The sequence below is a fragment of the Platichthys flesus genome, chromosome 5, assembly GCF_949316205.1.
Source record: "Platichthys flesus chromosome 5, fPlaFle2.1, whole genome shotgun sequence".
Taxonomy (NCBI): Eukaryota; Metazoa; Chordata; class Actinopteri; order Pleuronectiformes; family Pleuronectidae; genus Platichthys; species Platichthys flesus.
This window is the reverse complement of record NC_084949.1, coordinates 19,120,276-19,141,106: the sequence shown is the minus strand read 5'-3', so window position 1 is coordinate 19,141,106 and position 20,831 is coordinate 19,120,276. Positions and strand designations below refer to the sequence as shown.

General features: G+C 40.6%; 2 protein-coding genes across 2 annotated transcripts; both read right to left on the bottom strand.

Moving 5' to 3' along the window:
* Positions 1–25: 25 nt before the first annotated feature.
* mtap (methylthioadenosine phosphorylase) lies at positions 26–15,073 on the bottom strand. Its single transcript, XM_062388609.1, has 8 exons — positions 14,935–15,073; positions 12,897–12,983; positions 12,547–12,605; positions 12,160–12,327; positions 7,545–7,647; positions 6,745–6,984; positions 1,492–1,614; positions 26–515 (listed from the first exon to the last, which is right to left on the bottom strand). The coding sequence occupies exons 1-8, from the start codon at positions 15,034–15,036 to the stop codon at positions 477–479; spliced, it is 921 nt and encodes a 306-aa protein (XP_062244593.1). The 5' UTR covers positions 15,037–15,073; the 3' UTR covers positions 26–476.
* Positions 15,074–15,838: 765 nt separating this feature from the next.
* On the bottom strand, positions 15,839–20,397 carry toporsa (topoisomerase I binding, arginine/serine-rich a). Its single transcript, XM_062388664.1, has 2 exons — positions 20,233–20,397; positions 15,839–18,777 (listed from the first exon to the last, which is right to left on the bottom strand). Exon 2 carries the CDS (start codon positions 18,772–18,774, stop codon positions 16,393–16,395), a length of 2,382 nt encoding a protein of 793 aa, XP_062244648.1. The 5' UTR covers positions 18,775–18,777; positions 20,233–20,397; the 3' UTR covers positions 15,839–16,392.
* Positions 20,398–20,831: the final 434 nt, after the last annotated feature.

Here is a 20,831-nt window from a genome sequence, read left to right as displayed (position 1 = left end):
AGGTAGTAACTAAATATTCATGTGCTACTTGACAGACTTTTTTTATTACATCCTGCATTAACAGCAATAAAGACACCCATGGTTTACTGGCAACAAATGTATAAATTTCAAATGCTTACAGACAACAAAATAGAAATCCACAAAAAAAATACAAATCTAAGATAGTTATAAGATTTAAAATCGTTTCTTGGTCATTTTAAGTGTTTTGTAAACATGTGATTAGACTGAAGTGTTCCAGAGAAGGTGTGGTGTGTCGGTCCGAGGGAAGAGGGACTTTTTTTATGCATCTTGAGTCAAGAAAAAAGAAAAACACTGAAACTCCAGCTGCAGACACAGCACATGCATTATTTATGTGAGGCACTTTCTCGTGATTCACTGATGACAAATCCGCCGGCAGAGTCGAGTCTGTTGTCCGTGTGGGAGTCGGTGCAGGTGGTGTCTCGGGTTCTTTTTCTACTGAATTGTATTCTACACCCTTAGTGCTTTGGCAACATAACCGAAGATTGTGCCATGGACTGCAACAGAAGGAACAAATGTATGACTCATGTTAATACAGCAATTGTGTTTTACTACGTTTAGATCATGTTAACATGGTCTAGTTCATTTGAGAGAAAAACAAACAAACCTGATTATAAAATCTTTGTCTTGAGTTGAAATAAAAAAACGTCTGTGCCTGTTGTCTTTAATAAAACACCAGTACAACAAAAAAGGTAAAAGGTTCTCTAAGTTTTCAAAGTATAGCTGTCTGCAATAAACAAAGACAACTTCTGAGGAGATATGTCACTACTTACCTTGCTATGACCTCAATGCACTTCAGGCATGTTTAAAACTACTGTTACTCCACCAAGGAGACTGGGTTTTTGCCCTTGTCCATTTAGTTTGTTGTTTTTCTTTCCGGGATGGGGTGTGGACCCAATTTTTTTTATTTTTTGTGAGATAGGGTCTTTTTCGAAGTTTTCATCAATGCCCCAAGGAATAAATTTAATGAATAGAAAAAAATCTTGCATAATAAGGGAACTTAAGGGGACTGTTTGGCCTAGGTGGGGGTGTGTGCTCTACTTAGTGCCATTCGAGTTACAAATTGATCTTAAGGATGCACCCAGTATAAAATCACTCATCACATTAGTCATGTGGTATCACCTTTGAGCATGAATGTGTAATATATATATAACCTATAACCTGAACCTGAATATATAACCTGATAAATTCAGGTTCAGGAGGTGGACTCCTGCAGTCTGCATGATGAAACACCCCCCGCCCCCCCCAAATTCCTCCTGATGGCGTCAGTAAATGCATTTGATTTGATTTAAACTGGCACTTAGAAGTCTTTGTTAAAACAAAAATTTGAAATCACCTTTATAAATCGGTGGTGTTTTGAAAGGAGTTCAGCTCCTGACAGTTTGATGAGACCGACGGAAGATAATCAGACCCTCTTTCACAACTACTCACAACACTTGATGGAAATGACTCATCAGAAAGTTGACGACTTACTTTCAAGGTCTTCATTGTCTGAGACCAGTCCAGCTGACTAATCTGCGGTATTGCAGTAAGCAGGATACTGCTGGCTTTGTTGGCGTTCTCCTTCATCGTCTTCATTACATTGTCTACACAGACCTGAGATAAAGGAAGAGAAATATCCGGCTGTGATTAAAAAACACGAAGCAATTTTCACTTCCTTGTGTCACAGTCACTCTTTTATTTCCCAATAATTCATCGGCTTACACACGTTTGAACTGTGAATAAAGTTGCGGGATTTAAAAAGTCTCAATGTTCATATCTTTTTGTTAGATATTCGTGATGTGTAAAAAGAATCCTGTGAAATAAAAGCTGCTGCTGTGATCACACTATCATCAGTTTTTTTATATTCTGCAGACAGTAATCCTCTCCATTACTCTCAAGGATAAAGTTTGTGATATTGATACTGTATAATTTGTATATATATATATGTTGTGATCAACAAATACTAATAAAAATACAAAACCAACAATGTGTTAGTCTTTGGCTTCTTTCTGAATTCCCAAGCTTGACATCAATCACAATCCCACTGGGTACCTCAGACGTAAGTCTTTGAAAATAGCTTGATGATGAGTTCATTAAAATCACTAGAATTACCACATTGCACTTGTATGCCTTTGCAAACCAGAGCAGTTTCAGATCAAGATTTATCCTCCAGACTCATGAGGTAAATGTGACCTTTGACCTCTGAATTCTAATCAGGTCATCCGTGAGTCCAAATGAACAAACGTATAATGAATGTGAAGAAAGTCCCTCAGGGCATTCACTAGAATGGAACGACAGAGACAGCCCGAACGCATAATGCCTCCGGCCACTGGTGTGTGTGGGTACACAAGCTAAAAACAAACAGACACTGAAGCTTTTTGAAAATGACAGACAGCAGCAAATAGTGCATCTGCGATGGATTCATACATATTAGCAGCTGTGGCCATGAGCACTGTAATAATAGAAAATGCCACTAAAAAAAAGTCCAAGGCTGAGGCTCATTCATTTGGTTGAATTGATTCTGCAACACAACGGAGGTCTGCCGCACAGATGATTACGTTTTAGTCAGTATTGGATTAATGGGAGCCAAATATACAACTTATAGAAATATGTACTCCTCATCAATGTGTTGTGGTTTAAGTAAGACCACTGAATTTTGATAAATAATGTCATTTAAAACACAGAATTTTTTTATTAATGGCAATATTGATTTTTTTGTCCCCCTTGAATACAAAGAAACCCCACGAAGTCGCTGTATTGCTCATCATGAAACATGTCAAGTCAAGTTACAGCTCAATCCTGGATGCTGGGGTGAAAGTGAAAAGTTAGTTTTGTTGTGGGCATATTGACACAGCTGTCACGGCAGAAACTGTGAGCCGGCCACGTTCAATTTCAGTGCAGATGCAACAAGCAGGTTGTTGTTTTTCCAGCTGTGAACTGTGCCCTGTGCACCAGTAACTCATCATTAATGAGGCAGCAAGTTTGAAACCACTTCACCTGCAGGGTCCAGATTAATCCCCTTTATTCACAATCCATAACTCCCCTTTGAGAATGTGGGAATTTAAATCTATACGTCTGTCATTATTTATCTGATTCCGGTAAAGAGTATTAATGTGTATCCAAAATAAATGATGTGATATCTAAGGGTTAATTCTTATATCAGTTCTCAGCCAGACGTACAGTGATCTGTACAGTACATTACAACTTTGTTTTCGTTCCTGTGCTGCATCATTATCTCCTGCAAACATTAACCCTTCACTTGAGTGCTTTGTTTTCATGTCACACTCAATGACTGGGTTCATGTATTTGTGGCATTCGCGAGGACGAAGACAGTGAAGTCGATGACTCACTGAGAGTCAACCTCCTCTGGCAGGGCTTCCACCGGAGGCTGGCAGGCAGTGTAGCCGGCCCAGGAGGTAGTGAGAATCTGGTAGGGAATGGGGGGGGGGTAGGTGGGCGGAAGGATGTGGCGAGCATTCGGCAACAGGAGGGGGAAGAGGTCAGCGGAAGGAACTCGGAACTGGAGTTGTGAGTTTGGCTGGATCAGTGACTAATAAGCTGAAGCTCGCCCACATGCAATTTTTCATTGCATTACCCAGAGTGTGTGACAGAGAGTAGGTCACTCGGAAGCTGCGTGATACTGTCATCTGTTTATGGGGCACAGATGGCAAAAACTTCAGTGCTGAAAGAAGACCAACTAAAATAACTGAGCTCATCAACCAAAATGATGATATTTGTTATCCTGAACCAGGTTATTATATTTTTTACTAATATGTATTTATACAGATCCTGGCATAATACACATATCACTAAAAACAACTCCATATAATTGTTTTCCCTTATGTGTAGTAAAACAATGGACAGTTTTTATATAACCAGTAGAATTAAATTGATTCAAAACTACTATACTCTGTGGCAAAAAGTGAAGAGCCCCTTTAACCAAACTTTGTTGTGCTTCCTGCAACAAGACGACACTAATCATCACAGATCACAGTAAACAAGGTCCTTTTGTAACGAAGAAAGTTACAACAATAACAACTACTGATTACTGTATGCATCACATAGTTTCTGCAGGTTTCCACAAATTAGATTTGCGATTTTTTAAGACCACCTACTACCTAATAATTCCATAAATGACTGTCTGTCTGTGGATCGCATATCCCTCGAACTTTTCAACTAATCGTTTTCACACTTGCCATGTGTATTTGAAATGGCCCGGGGAAGTCCAGAGCCGGCTTTGGGGCAATTTGGACACACAAGATTCAATATTAATAAACTTTGAATAAAAGAGGCGACCAGTGCTCTGTAGCAGTCAGACGGTCGGAAAAATGTCAGGGAAATAAAAACAAGGCCAAATAAAACTAGCGAGGATGTTTGCTCATAGTTAACAGACTTTTAGTCTGACACATGTTTATGTAAACATTAACATCTGTCCGTCATCTTTGTTTTTATTCTCTATATGATCAGTGATTATTAACCAGAGGTGTGGACTCGAGTCACATGACTTGGACTCGAGTCAGACTCGAGTCATGAATTTGATGACTTTAGACTCGACTTGACATAATGTAAAGAGACTTGCAACTCGACTTGGACTTCAAAATCAATGACTCGTGACTTCACTTGGACTTGAGCCGTTTGACTTGATAAGACTTGATCCTTTCCCCAAAACACAAAGATTAAAAAGTATGTTATTAAGGAGCGCTCTGTATCTTTCATCGTGTTTGTGTGCGTGTGTGTGTGCAGCGCCGCCGCTCCCAAAACGCCCACTACGCGCTGTGCGTCGGGCACCAAGTCCTGAGGGGGCACCAAAAAAAAAGCAACTGAAAAATCATCATAGTTGTAATAATTATGTAGCCGAGCGTTTGGTTGTATCATAAGTCCGGCTTCAGCCGACAAAGGACACGAGAGCAGGTCATGCGCTCGGGACAGCACACCCGTTTATTCTCCGTTCATTTTACAACTTCACTCATCACAGCACCCACTTCCTGTAAAACCCCCTTTCAAAATAAGTCACTACCAACAACCCACTTAAAACCGGAAATACAAATCAACCCTCAACAATAACGTCATTAAATAAATTAGCTTACAATTATAATGCCGATATTATTTCAGTATAGAAATATTAGGTACCTTTTAGACATGTATATCACAAAAAAGGCAGAACAAGAGATATATTAAATTGCTCAAAAAAAGTTAAAGAAGATTGACTATTATTGATGATTATTTAACGTAATCATAGAGGAGTTATGCTTAGGGCACCAAAATGGCTCGCAGCGGCAATTGGTGGAATCATACTACGTCCCCATCGTGCACAAATGACTGACAGACTTTTGGCCAATGTGGTCTTTTGCAAATGCAATGCAGCATAGGGCCCTGTCATATAAAAAGCACAACCCTGTTCATTGTTATGTTCAAGTATTTGTTATGTTTCTCACATGTACACACACACACAGACAATATGACGTGAGATAAACACAGGACAGGACAATGTTGTTAGCACTTTTGTACAAATAATTACAGTTGCACTTGTTTTTTCAAATGTGTTCATTCTGTAGGAGTGGTTTAAAATGAAGAATATTCTTGCAAAATATGAGTTAAATGTTAAAATAACGGGTTAATAGTGCAATAGGGAAGTGCAATGTTGGCACAATTTTTTTTCTGTAATTTCAATTGCACTTGTTTTAATAGATAAATACAGATTTTAAAAGCATGCATGACCTGTGTAAATATATTATTACTCAGTGATCAAAAGGACTCGAAAAGACTCGAAACTCAAACTGCAGGACTTGGACTTGACTTGAGACTTGTCAGTCTTGACTTTGGACTTGACTCGGGACTTGCCTGTCTTGACTTGGGACTTGACTCGGGACTTGAGGGCAAAGACTTGAGACTTACTTGGGACTTGCAAAAAAATGACTTGGTCCCACCTCTGTTATTAACTTGATCTGCTGTGTTGTAATCAGAGCTACCAGCTCAGAGCGAAAGCGGGAGTTAACATAATTGAGCAATAATTTTTGTATTGTTTTATTATTGCTTCACAGCTTGGCACGGGCGGTTAAAACCTGTAAATTTGACCGACGTGGCACAATTTCGTCTAAAGTATTTGCTGCAGAGCCTCTGAGTCCTGGAACAAAGTTTGGGAATCCCCTGTTTGAAGTGATCAGACCAAGGATGTAGAAACGGCTTTAAGAATCAGCTGGGTGTTCAGTGAGGACAGGGTAAATAAAGCCCTAGGGGATAATAGTTAGGAGAGGTCACTCTGCATTTTTTCTTTCTCCAGCAGGTGTAAACCCCATCCATCATTCTGCTTACGAACAAGTATCATTGGCTCAATTTTACGAGCAAAACGTGGGAAGAGATGAGCGAAAATGAAATACACACATACGTACATACATAAATAGAAGTTGCTGTTCATTTACAATTTAGATTATACTATAGGTAAGGTAGAAAACTAGATAAATGATAAATAATAAATGCTATTTTAGCCAACATTGTTTGCTTCCCGTTGCCTGGCCGATTGCTTTTACCCAGGTCTCCAGTTACGATTCGCATAAGGTTAAAAATTAAAGACAAAAGAAAGTCTGATGACGAGGAGGAGAGAAGCTCTGGAGGAATTTATGATAGAATAAAATAAAGAAATGACCGGGGAGGACGTGATGTCACCAATGACCAGCACTGCCTCACACAAAGACAATGGCAGCAGAAATAAATAAATTCCGCTGTTAGGACCAGCCTGTCACTCACCGCCTCCTCATGCTCCTTCCAACAGTCATAGTCTGTTGCCATGGCAATGCTGGCATAGCACATGCCGGCCTCCTTGGCGAGGACCACCTCGGGCACAGTGGTCATGTTGATGACGTCAGCACCCCACTGTCGGAACATCAGGCTCTCTGCTCTCGAGGAGAAGCGGGGCCCCTCGATAGTCAGCATAGTCCCTCGCACGTGACACTTCACGCCCAGACTCCGCGCCACCTCCACCAAAACCTGCACCAGGGCAGTAGAGCAAGTAAGTGTCTCCACTCAGCAAATTGTAAGAGGAGCAGGTGACTGTTCACATGGTTTGAATAGTTTCTGTATTTATCTCATCTGGTTCACTGTGATGCTGAATGAATAGCAGCTGAATGGTTGGTATCTGCTCGTCTGCATGTCTCACCTTATTGCTATCTGCAGTACACTGACACATTACACAATATTTATTCCAAGACAGGGCTGCCCTGAACACAGGAGGGTTTTTGTGAACCCAAAATGTTGTCACTCTGAGATACTGTTTTCTATATAAAAACACTTGTTAATGAAAGAAACTCAAGGTCAAAGAAAAAGTTCTAGAAAACTGTAGAATTTGTTTAAGAGTTTCAAAGCTTCATAACATGAAATTAATCTCGTTTTGGTTTCTGCTTGCAGAAGCTTGCAGAATTATCGTTTTTCCACCTCCACACTTACCCTGGTAGAAATTTTGGGAAAATCCAAATTCGAAAGGTTTGGAATAAATAAATGTACAACACATCTAAGAAATTAGATATTTGTCCAGGTATTCATGGACTCACCTCTCTGGTTCGGTTACAGAAAGGTTCGGCCATGGGGATGTGACACACACCTGGAGGACTGGTGGCCTGTCCATCATACAGCGTCTGAGATCTCTTTGTGGTCCTGGCAAACAGGAGCAAACACAAAGGACTGAAAGTTAGTTTCATGGCAAAACATGGCTGGATTGTTTGTTAATATAATTGTCATCAACCTATTTAAAATGTGAAAAGTCCTTTCACAGCTATCTAGGACAATATAAGGTCTCTATCTTTATGGCAACAGCTCTCCTCCAGTGTACAAGTTTACACTTCTGCTGAAACAGTGGGGTTACACAAGGTACAGTCCCATTCTTTATGGAGGTGGCTAAGGAGATGGCAACAGACCGATTTAGCCCGGTGGCTTGAGACAACCAGGGTTTCTGTGCCAGCAGCCTTTAGTAGACACTGAAATATAAGATGGTTCCGTCTTACAGACCATTATGTAATGAAGTAATCAAAAAGATAGATTTCTCAGTGGTGGCGAATCATCAAAACACATTCTCTTTGTTATGTTTACCCAGAGCTTAGAACGTCATAACACAATTATCTCCGTCATTCAAAATATGCATCTTTCAATAGTTGCCCAACCCCAATCGCTTACTCATAGACCTTGCACTGGTGCTTAAATATTTTCGGCAAGCTGCAGCTCCACCCTACTGAAACAAGAAAAAACTCACAGTAGTGTGTGTGTGTGTGTGTGTGTGTGTGTGTGTGTGTGTGTGTGTGTGTGTGCGTGATAAACTGTGGTTTGAGGACAATGCTTGTTTTTGTGAAAGCAGTCGCGGTATCTTGGTCTGGCATCATTTCAATTGCAAGATCATTTTAAAAATCACCGTTGCAAATGTTTCCCGCACTTTTTTACCACCAATAGCAACGGTTTTGAAAAAGGACAATATCCATGCACTCATGTTGGATAATACTCACTGTACAATTAAATACTTTCCAAGATGAGGTTTTGGTTCATCTAGCATTAATGGTTATCAAATTAATTTAATATAAAATAAACTGTTTAACATTAAACATACCAAAATCTAGATCCTTTAATTTATATTTCTGAGAAATCAATGAAATATCTACCCAACTGTCTGAGATCTAATAGTCCCTTTTAATTCAATGGAGCTTCACCAAAATTGCACTCTCCCATAGATCAATTCATCAAGATCCATTACTTATTACCTATAAGATCTGAGAAAATATTCCCCATCTCATAATGTTGAAGAAAGTGAAACAAGTGTTCCTTGATCCTTCCCCCTTATCCAGAGCCTCACCACAATGGTACTTTCCTGATCCATCACATTCTTTCACCAAGTTTCATGGTAATTGATTCAGTGGTTTTTGCATAATCCTGCTAAATAACAAACAAACACCAATACAACTATAATCTCCTTGCTACTTGATAGTAGATTTTGGAACCTCTGGAGTTTTAAGGTTCATGTGAGACTGTAAAACCAAAAACTCGACAAAGCCAGTGACACTGACCTATTTATGCAGCGATCAAATGTTTGGTTTTCAGTAAATAAGAAGAGGTAATGACAAATATTGTGGCATCCATAAAGTGAAGCCGTGAAAACAAGGCGTCACATGTTGTGGGACAAGTCTGAACAGGTCCCAGCGAACGACTTCCTCATTTCTGATAAACAGATCTCGTCTGTGCTTGATTCTGGTAGCTGGGCTATTCATCGGCTTCACCAACATGGGCGAGTAAAACCACAGGCAACGTGATAAACTTGTGTACAAGTACACAGGGGAAACACACTGACACAATTCAGACTCAATTCAGACAGTTGTCTGCCGACCCCATTGCTAACAAATAAACCATCCTTACAAAAAAACAAGCACCTCTCACTGCACATATTGAGTTATTGAATGGAATTTGTGCACTCAGCCGACTGAGAGAGAGCAGCACACTGCCTCAGGGTCACGCTCATTGTATGTTACACATAGGAACACATATACAAGCCTTGAGGTCAGAGATACTGCTGAGAGAGTATAAGTTCTCATGGAAAGCTATTCTCAGGTTCACCAGCAAGAGTTTTTATTTCTAAAAGGAAGAGTTCATAATCATCTTCTGCAATCTGAGCCACTGAGACAGAATACCTGGGTCCTGTGTTCATGTTCATTACGAGAAAGCTGATGTGTGTGGAGATGCATTTCAACAAATTCAATTTTGAGTCCGACTGAGGTCATGGATTACGCCCCTTGGTTGTGAATGGGGCCATCCATTGCTTATGTACACATCCAGCAGTGACAGAGCCACACTGTCATTATCATTCATTTGGTGCTGTGCTTGTGTCAACCTGACAAAAGCAAGTCCAACATCCACTCTCTGTGCTCTGGTCCTGATAGAAATCTCTCTCAGCTGTGGAGGTTATGTTTTTCATTGCCATCTGTACGTCCATCAGCAGGATTTCTAAACGACCACTGAACCTATTTCCATCAAATTGTGTGAAGGGCTGGGTTATGACCCAAGGAAGAAGCTATACAATTTTGGAGTGGATCTTGATAAATGGGCAGATCTAGGATTTTTTTCCCACTTTCTTTAACACAACAAGAGAAGACGAGCCCCTTTCTAGATGCTTCCTGTGTCTCCCTTTTTCACAGGGATACTTTTTCCCTTTTTATATATAAATATGTACTGCATATAGCTCAACATGACAGCCACTGACAGGAGAGTGGATATTAGCTGAGCAAAATGAATGAATGAGAACTGACAGCTCACAACACGCAAGATGATACACAACAATGACAGACAGGAAGGAAACACAACACTTCGAAACTATCTGTATAGTAAAGGTTGTGTGGTAGATGCTCTGTCATCATACTGGGGTTAACTGTTTCCATAGGTGAAATGTCACAGAGACCTAATTTTTTATTCTCACCAAAGCCTGAGGCCAACCGTGACACGTGAGAGCTCAACAAAAAACAAATTAAACACAGGGTTATAGTTTGTGTCCCACTGAAAGTGACAGTAAACCAAAACTGGCTGCAAAAACAAGTGCGTCAGACCACAGCGAGTAACTCTTTCCTCTTTCTCTCACTCAGCTATCTGGACGCTCTCGTCACACAGTAACATGAGGCCTGTCACTGAGATTTGTGGGAAGATGTTTGTACAGTCGCCCTCCTGTACACATGTTACAGAACAGCCACCAAGAACAACTTTTTCAAGAAGCTTGAACTATTTAACAAGAAGAGAAACAGTTAATATAAGAATAACAACATATTCAGTTATAAATACCTTATCTCAAGAGTTTAATTCATAAAAGCAAACCGTGAAATCATTTAATTCACATAAATATACTGTGTACTCTAGAATTAAAGTTTAAGGTTGTGCTGTGATAAATTATATTGTGATGCTGCAAGTTATTTTAATGTATCAAAGCAGACAAGTATCTCAGCTATAGTTATTAGACCTCTGAATATACTTGAAAAGACGTTTGATCGGACAGTCAGGAAGTTCCCTAAGTTCCCCCTTGTAGGCTGCACTCACAGTTTACACATCTGGACCGTTTATTTTGCTTCATCTAGATTCTGTGACTTCTCCCTGTTATTATCCACGTGTGCAAAAAAGAAAGTCCTGACATTGTTCTTGACCGTTAAATAGTGGCCACAATCATTTAGCTGAATAGCCCAGAACGCCTCTGTGCTGAGGTAATATGGGCCCTGAGTGCAACTTAAATTAGGATAATGCTATGAACCTTGTTAGGCAAACAGCCGGACACCAGAAAAAGAGGCAATCTGTGTGCCACTACTTAAATCAGGGTTTCTGCAAGTTTCACTAAATAAAATTGAAGACTTTTGAGACTAAAATTAATAAAAATTCAAGATCTATGTCAAGTACAAGAGATATAAAGTAAGTTCTCTTTACCCTGGAATGGGCCCTTTGTATTTAAGTACTTTATCGGGAGCTAAGGGAGCCATGATTTTTAAAGAAGCCATGACTGGACAAACTAATATCTTTTGAGGCCCGGAAACAGACACACGAAGCGCCTGCTCCTCTCCACCAGCCCAGTGAGTGGGGGAGGGAGAGCCAGTCGCCGCACGCGAGCTCCACTGGCCTCCAACCAGGATACTGGCACACCGAGAGAAGGCTTCCATCTACCGGCTCAGTATTTGATGACAATAAAAAAAAAATCCGGAGTTCTAGAGCCTGTCCTTTTTTTTTTGCCGGTGTGTGTTCAGCGTGGGTCTCTCAGCATTATCGCTCTCTTTTTCCTTCCTTCCCCCCTCACTCTAACTTTCATTCTCTTACTCACTCCGTACAAAGAGCCGTAACCGCCCCGCCCCGGCCAGGCTCCACCAGCCGGTCCCTACCAATAACAGTGCACTTTTATGCAGCACCAGAGGAAATCAACCAATCAAATACTAGTTTCGCATTGGGAAGTATCGAAAGATGTAGTTGGGGGAGGCCTGCACCGAAAGTCACAAACAAATGTCAGTAAAATGTCATAGGTTCAGTGCATTTCTGAAAGCAGCAAGAGAGTCATATGAGTCCTGAAGAGTGTCTAAGTCCTGGAAGTAAATTGAAGAACAAAAACTAAAATGACCAGAATGGCAAATTTTTCTGAACCATAATCTGATATGTTCACGTCCCACTCACCTGTCGATGAACTGATCTATGATGACAATGTCTCCAGGCTGAATTTCCTCCCGCAGTGAGCCACAGGCTGTGGTAACCAGAAGATGTGTACAGCCCTCTTCTCTCAGCGCCCAAATGTTGGCCTGGTAATTCACATTGGATGGCATTATGGTGTGTTGTCTCCCGTGCCTACAAACAGGACAATAAACAGCATTTGAGATACTGACAGTTTAGCCTCATCAATTTCAGAGATATCTAAATAAATGCTTAGATATAACCGGAAACTGATTTAATATGGAGTGAAATATTGTGTGAAGAGATGCAGAAACTACAGTGTCCGGTATATTTGACAGAATTGCCACTAGATGGTGCTAACAGATAACATTTTCCGGATTCACATTTTCTTACCTTGCAAGCAGGACACACTCCACATTTTTTATCTTTCCCAGTATCAAGGCATCAGACGGCTGTTCAAAAAGACCAGAATCATCCATTTATGAATAAAACAGTAAGGAACTATTTTACAGCAAGGAATCTTTTTACAAAAAATGTAAGAATGCCAGTTGAACTTGTTATTTACATCAATCTATTAAAAAGTCCAGTGTGTAAGATTTACAGTAGGTGAAAGGGATCTATTGGCAGAAGCTGAATATAAAATTATCTTAGTGATGTTTTCACTAGTGTGTTTCATCTCAATTGTACCAAATGTTGTTTTCTTTACCCTAGAAGGTTGTGGTTTGTTCAACAGCTTCACTGACCTTTCCATATGGTGTATCCACATAACGCTCAGTCCTGCCCTCCAAGATGTCTGGATCATTAAGGCCTGAACCACCAATTATTCCGATCTAGATAATACAAAAGAAAAAGGTTAACAGTCAAACTTATTTAAACTTAATAATAAAACACTTACATCCGTATAGAGATTTTGAACTTAAACAAATTCCTTTACATAGGAGAATTGAAAAATAAAGGCAAAGATAGAAACACAAAAACTGTTTCAAACTATTTGAGCACATCGCCAAATCAGGCACCATTATTAAACCAACATAGGATGATAGAGAGCCTGACTGGCTGCATCACCGCCTGGTATGGCAGCTACACCGCCCTGAACCGTAAGGCTTTACAGAGGGTGGTGAAGTCTGCCCAGCACATCACCAGGACAGCGCTACCATCCATAAAGGACCTCAACACCCAGCGGTGCAGGAAGTAGAGCAGCCGGATTATTAAAGACCCCTTTCACCCCAGCCATAAACATTTTTGCCTGCTGCCATCTGGCCGACGGTACCGCAGCATCCGGGCCCGCACCACCAGGCTCAGAGACAGTCTCATCCCCCAGGCCATAAGACTTTTAAACTCCTCTCCGTGACATATCTGCGTATTTGCACTTTTGTGGTTTTATTTTCTCCTCAGTTGTTTATATATATTTAGATATATATACATTATTTTCTTATTTTAAATTTTGATATTCCATTTTATTCTATTTTACACTATTTCTATCTTATTTTACTGTATAGGTTGTAATTACTAGAGCATTGTTAGAAGAGAGCCTGAGACTCAAGCATTTCACTGCCAGCGACTGCTTAATGTTATTGTTGTGCATTTGACAATAAAAATCTTGAATCTTGAATTGGCAAATTCATCTGGTAAGACTTGATGCTGTTTTTCACCCCAGATGCAGAAAGCTTTACAAACTCTACATGTAGAACTTAAGTGTTTATTATCAGTTGACATCTGTGTTCAGTGTTAAGTCTATTAAGTTTAAGCATAAACACATTTCAGAGACAAATATGGTACAAATATTAAAGTGAACCTAAATGTAATTTCAACTAATGGTTTTCTGTAAAAAGTTACTGTTTTGATTTCCCACAGGGGGGCTACTCTCTGTCCTCCCGAGCTATATGCAACAAAATATAAGTATGTTTAACACACAATTGGGCATAAATGCAAATCTTTATTCTGTAAAATAAAACGTATTGATGCATCAATAATTGTTATAACACAATATTACCGACTTTTTTAGAGAGGTGTTTTCATTGTGGTGCTGCAAATCTATATTAAAAAATAAATGTTCTATTTATACATTTGATGGGCACATTAATGAACATTAGTAAAAATACTAAATTTTAACATGCTGGTTAAGTCAAATAGAAAAAAGGCACGTGGCCAATTAAAAGTAATCACAGCCCTGTTTTCCCCTGAGCCCTTGTTTTAGAAATTGGACAATCCAACATTTTCAGACAGAGTGAGATGTTACTGTTTAACACACTTTGATGGGGAGGACAAAGGCAGTGTCAACACATCTTTAAAACCATCAGACCCAAACTCGCTGCAGGGTAGGACAACATGAAAGAAAGGCCTGTCTGTGAGAAACATGACTGACGCTCATGAATGCTGGTAATACTTTAGTAATAAAAGGTTTCCTGGGATGTTTTGCTACTTTTAATTTGAAGTATGACCTGAATTCTTCCTCCCTGCAGTCAGCTGTCGGTGTGTGGTTGGTTAGAGGTGCCGGTTGAAAACGTGCTCCAGGGGATGCACCTCACATGCTTCCGCTTCACCTCCTCTGGACCGTACACTGGACCTAGCATGTTAGCATGTGTATTAGTCTAGCTACCACTTTAAAGCCGACACACTTTAAGCTTGGCTAACATGATGCTAACGTCTACTAGCTTATTCCCCCCCCAGCACTTCATGTCTGTCAGAGCTGCTGCTGCTGTGAATCTACCTGAGCTACGCTTCCTCGTGGATTTTCCAGAGTGATGTTTATAATGAGGCGTTACGTGGGGGTACCCTTACCTTAATGGGCGCAGTGGAAGCCATGACTGCGTCTTCTCCTGTTAAAGTAAAGATGCGGCAAAGTACTGAGGCAGAAGAAGCTTTACGGTCTATGGTTAACATCCGCCACAGAGCCGGAAGTCAAGCATTTCCTTTCCTGTCACTGTGCCTTCAAAACAAAAGCGAAAGCGCAAGCACAAGATTTGTATCTAGTTCGAGAGAGAGAGAGATGTTTAATACGCTATCACCTTATAGAGGAAATATCAAATTATTATCTGGTAATAACAGATCATATACGTGCTTACTTAGCCAAAAGGCAGAGACGTGATAATAGCTATATACTCTTAATTACCTGTCCGAACTAAGTTGATAAGCAAACTGGATTTCATATTTAGTTTTTAAGATGAGCATCTTCACTCATGTTATTTCACAACCAAAGACAGGTTTTACAGTAGTGGCTCATCTGTGAATATATTGTATGTAGTCTATATTATTAAAAGGTTGTGAATAAACATGGTGTTTCAGCCAATATAAAGTACTGCATTAAATACAGAATATCACATAGAAACAGTAAAGTCATGTGTGCATGAGTCAATTGGTCATGATGTTCTGAGCTATATATTATTTATGATGGTACAATTACGCAAGGTAATTTTAGGACATTGGATAAAGAACTGTTAAGGGTAAACTGCTGTAAATGCTGGCTCACTTTTTTTTGTGCCATTTTTAGCACATTCAGTTAACATGATCTGTGGGCACCGTGGAAATTTCATCCACAGTTGCAATGATACTTATTCAGTTATATGAATAACAAAGTGTAAACACTGTTCTGTAACAAACCTATGGCCTAATTATAATTAACAATACAACTTTTACTTAGTCTGGCCGTATCCAAAATGAACAGTAAACAACAACAAAATAACACTTATTTGCTTTTTCCATTTTATTTTTAAATAAAATACAATAGAAAAGAGAAACTTTAACACCCTCTGATGATTATTTGTTGTTCTCCATGACAAGTGAAAATTGTTTTCTGAAGATATGATATTCAAATTATTGTAACCAAAAACATGACTGTTTTCAATTTATCCCTGAGAACACTTTCAAAATACAATGCATTTAAGATAATGAATTTCCAGAGTAAGGATTGACACTTGAAAAAATTGACACTCCTAATCTAATTCCATCATGTCTTGTTAAAAAAGTGGCACCATGCACATCAAACAGCACTATTTTATGTGTTCACTAACACAGTCAAGAAATGAAAAATGTTTTATTTGTCCAATGACCCCGTTCGGGTCAACACGCATTTGTGTGCGTTGCATGTAGTGTCCAACGAGAAGTCATAACGTGGTGGTGGTATTAAATTGATATGTGAAATCCCCATATCCTCCGTTTATGAAATACTGCTACCACATAATAGATGAGTGAATCCATTGGCCCCCAACAAACACAGCGACAATCTGGACTTCCACCTAATTATGACAGGGAGGTCAGAGCGGTGGGGTCAACTGGGCCATCTGTGATACTGTCAATAGCATTGTCTTTATTAGTGCTGCAGGCCTGGGTGCCAACGTCGTTAGCAAAAGAATCACTGTCACTGTCAATTGTGATGATTGTGGGCGATCGCTTCTCCGTGCGCTCATCATTCCTGTGCTTTTTGCATTTTTTCTTGTGTTTCTTCTTTTTTTTGTGATGCCGTTTGCTTCGCTCGTGTGCTTGATCCTCGTTGATGAGCTCAACACTCAAGCTCCTGCTCGTCTTTCTCGACCTCTCTTTGGATTTTTTCCGATGCTTCTCTCTGCTCCGTTTCTTGTGTTTTGTTAATGGTGCGGAGGCGTCTCCTTCACAGCCAGAGTTGGAAAGAGTGTTTTTAGATGGCTCCTCTAAATGTCTTGTTTTGTACTTTCTCTTTCCACCAGGCTTGTCATGGTGGGATTTACTTTTTGCAGAAGGAGAGCGGCTGCTGGAAATAGATCTTGAATGCCTTCTATCCCGTCTCACTGAGTCTCTGCTGTGGCTCCTGGAGTGAGAGTATGTGTACCGATCTGAGTACTTGCGACTACTGTAATAGTAAGACCGCCTCTCTGTATAATGCATCCCACTGTCATTTCTCTCTTGGTCCCTCCTTTTAGAACTACAGTCTTTTGAGTCTCTGCTGCTGTTGTAAGGATAATCTCTTCCCCTGTCGACGCTTCTCTGGGAGATCACCAGCCTCCCGCTGTTGTGCCTGTGCTCTCTACTACTTGACCTCCTTCTTCTCCTCTGGTCTCTGTCCTTTGAACAGTGTCGCTCCCTAGACCTCTCATCACCATCAGAACCCCCATCTCTATCTTTTCTGTCTGACTTCCTGGATGTCTTGTGTTTGCTAGATGTCGGCGAGCTACATATTACTTTTGAATCAGACTGATGACTGTGGTCCCTTTCCACATTCTCCGACTTTCCAGCACCTTTTGGATCACAACTCTGCGAAGCAGAAGGACTGACACTGGAGAAGCGGATGTGTTGAGGTAAACGAGGCACTTCCTCTGTATCTTCACAGTCAAACTCATCAGAATCTGAGGAGAGCTGAACCAGCTCAGGAGTCCTCTCTACTGTGGGCTTGACAAAGCCTACAATGACACAGTCGTCGGGAGACGAACCCTCTTGTTTGTTAACTTCACCATGGGTCCTGTCTGTTTCATTATGGGGGTGCATCTGCCGTGGAGAAGCATCAAACTCTTGTGTCTCCTCCTCTAAGCTGGTGTCAGAGTCTGAGTTGAGGACCGAGACGCGCTCTGCCCGGCTCTGCTCTGCTGTGGTAGAATATGAAGGTCCAGGGGTCTCATCATCCCACACAGAGTCACTCAGAGTAGTCATGGTTTCTCCTGGTGGGTCCAAATCCATTGTGAGTTCCTCGTCCTCTGAAATTGCTATCACAGATGAGTTGGAGCTGCTGCCTTCATTTGAGGAAGCGGCTGGGTAGTCGTACACAGCATGCTGGTCGTAACACTCCATATGGAAGGGGGATTTTGCAAAGTGGATGAACTCATGCAGAAAGTGATCTGTGCGCCCCTGGATGAATGGCCGGAGCTCTTCCTGAATAGCTCCATCTTCCATGTCGAAACGTGTAATGCGTGACATGATGATGTGCTGAACTATGTTTACCAAAGAGCCGTGGGACCCATACAGCACACTGAGTTCTCTCTTTACCCAGGGGATCAGTCTATGTAGGCAGGCAGGATTTTTTCTGTAGAATTCAGCTGAGGTCTTTCGCGAGCGGCCCCCATCCCGAACAGTCCGGACCCTAACTCCTTGCCGATAGAGCTCCCTCCTGAAGTTAACCATTTCCTGTTCTCTGACGCTGTTAACGGCTCTACCTTCACTTGCAGCTTTCCGCTTGGCCGCCAGCCTCATCATCATGCGTCGGATGTACCGGTCCTGAGGTTGTTGGGGAGGCATTGATGAGGCTTCGAACATCACTCCATTGTCTGGAGGTGGCGAGGTCCTTCCACGCATCTGTCGGTGGACTCCAGTGACAGTTGTGCGGTATCTAAACCGCGCTCCCCCAATAGTACCAAAGGAGCCATTGTTCACTGGCTGCAAGTCAAACTTTTTAAAGTCTTGATCCGATTTTATACTGTGATAGATTGAATTAAACGGCTGTTTGCATAAAGGACACTCTGCTTTGTTCTTGGACCACTCGTGAATACAACGGAAACAGAATTCGTGCAGGCAGAGGTCCAGGTACGAAATGTTGTTAAACATGTCCAGGCAGATGGGACACTTGGAGTCTGGGGAGACCTCAGCGGACATGGCTTCAGAGGTTTTCTTCCCGCTATTCTTCTGCCTCTGCTGCAGGGCAAGCTTGAATGCCGACATGATCTGACATAAAAAAAAAAGAGGTTGAAATCAATATTTAATTGTAAAGTCTCATCTACAGAACAGGAAATGTAAGGCAGCCATCAATGTACTTTAAGTTTCACAGACATGTATATTTAAGTATAAAATCAGACCTTTAAGCTTAAGTAGCTTAATATTACAATTAACACTGCTAAAGCATAAAATACCTTTCCATTAACTGGGGGGAAATACACGTAATTCATATGCAGTTAATTCATTAGTAAGCTTAAAAGTCTGCAGGATGTGACTTGAACACAAAATTGTACATTTAATTTCTCAACAAGTCGCAATAAAATGATAATGCACATTTCTGTATGACACTAGTTTCACACATACACTCTGATGTCATTACATTAGGTACAGCTGTAGAATGTAACCCTATTCAATACAGTCGATCTGCCTGAGAGTCTACATTTAGAAATATTATAATGTTCAGATTTTGTTAATGCTTACAAAGAGGTGTGGGTTCAATCACATGTTTAAACACTGAGGTCATAGTTGGCGGGGGTGTTATACTGGAATGGATTATATTGCTCCTCTCGATCCACTGTCCTTTTAATATTGCATATAAAACTGAATCTACTGAGCTTCCAAAAGTTAGAGCTGTTGTATTGTGTTGAATAACAATGTGCATGTGAACCCTGTGTGACTTTAGATGGTTGAGGGTTAGTGTCCATGTTTTTATCCAGATATTCCTCATCTTTCATTTCATGATTAACAATCTCTCCCTTTGTTATATACACATTACAATTTGATTCTTGGATCGTTTCCTTACTGTTAAAACTAAAGCTGTTGTGTACGTTTTAAAACAATACCAACTTATTTCATTACTACAATTAAAAACACCCAACTCGGTACAATTACATGTCAATCGAATTGTCCTTAGCACATTTGAGTCTCTAAAGGACAAATAAGTCTTAAATATTAAAAAGATAGCCAGACTCGAGAGCTTTGGCAGCGTCATGGTGTCGTTATGTCAGCTCGTACAGTGTCACCCTCCTACATCAGATCTAACCTCCCTGTACATGAGATCCTGGAAAAACTACAACCATTGCCACCCATCTTCGTATCATAGTATTTAGAGGATTCGAAGCGGGAGAGCTCGACATTATACCGACGATTGTCTCCCTCCGTCTATACCTTCGACTGTGTCGTTTGTCGGTTTGTTAGCATGTTAGCACGTTGGGCTACAGCCGCAAAAAGCGCTGCCTGTTTAGAGGCGAGTGTAGCGGCGTCAGAGTTGGAAATAAGTCCGTTCAAGTTCTGACACTTGTCCAATATTAAACCCTTCTGTCGGGAGAAACGTGGAGCTGACGATAAACAAACCTACAGAGTGTAGTTCCCGAACAGGTTGACTTGGTTGGCTAAAGTTAGCACGATAGCTAAGGCGGCTAAGATGCTATGAAGCTAGTTAGCCAGGACGTTTGAAAAGTTTACCTCCGAGTTTCTTTGACACGAACAATGGTGACGGTGTGTTAGCCGTCTCTCTCCGGGAGAGACGAGTCCATTTCCATACGATGCCTCGAACCTCAGTGAAGGTTTACAAGCAGACAAAAGAAAAACAACCTACCTACTCGTATATATATATGTCCATATTCTAAATTCAACTAGACACTTCCGGTTTTCACAATAAGAGCTATTTGAAACATTGAAGGAATTTTGCTTTGTTTTTACAGATAACACAAAATAAGTGATAAATAAATCACAAATAAGACTAATATTTTAGATTTAGATTTGCATCCTTCATAATTACTGTTTGATACTTCTGGTACCATTATCAGTACATATTCCGATATGTGGTTACCAAAATAAGATCCATTTAGGCCTCGTTTTCACCCTCTGACGACTGGAGACAGCTGTACACTTTAAATACATATTTGTTGTTTTGTTTACTGCCCCCCCCCCCCCCGGGCTTTTATCACAGACTATACATTTGGGCACTGCAACTAGTATGTCCTTCAACAATACATGTATTAATATTATAAAAAATATTGCTAATTCATTTCCTTCTTTCAACGAACATCTTCGCTGGTAGC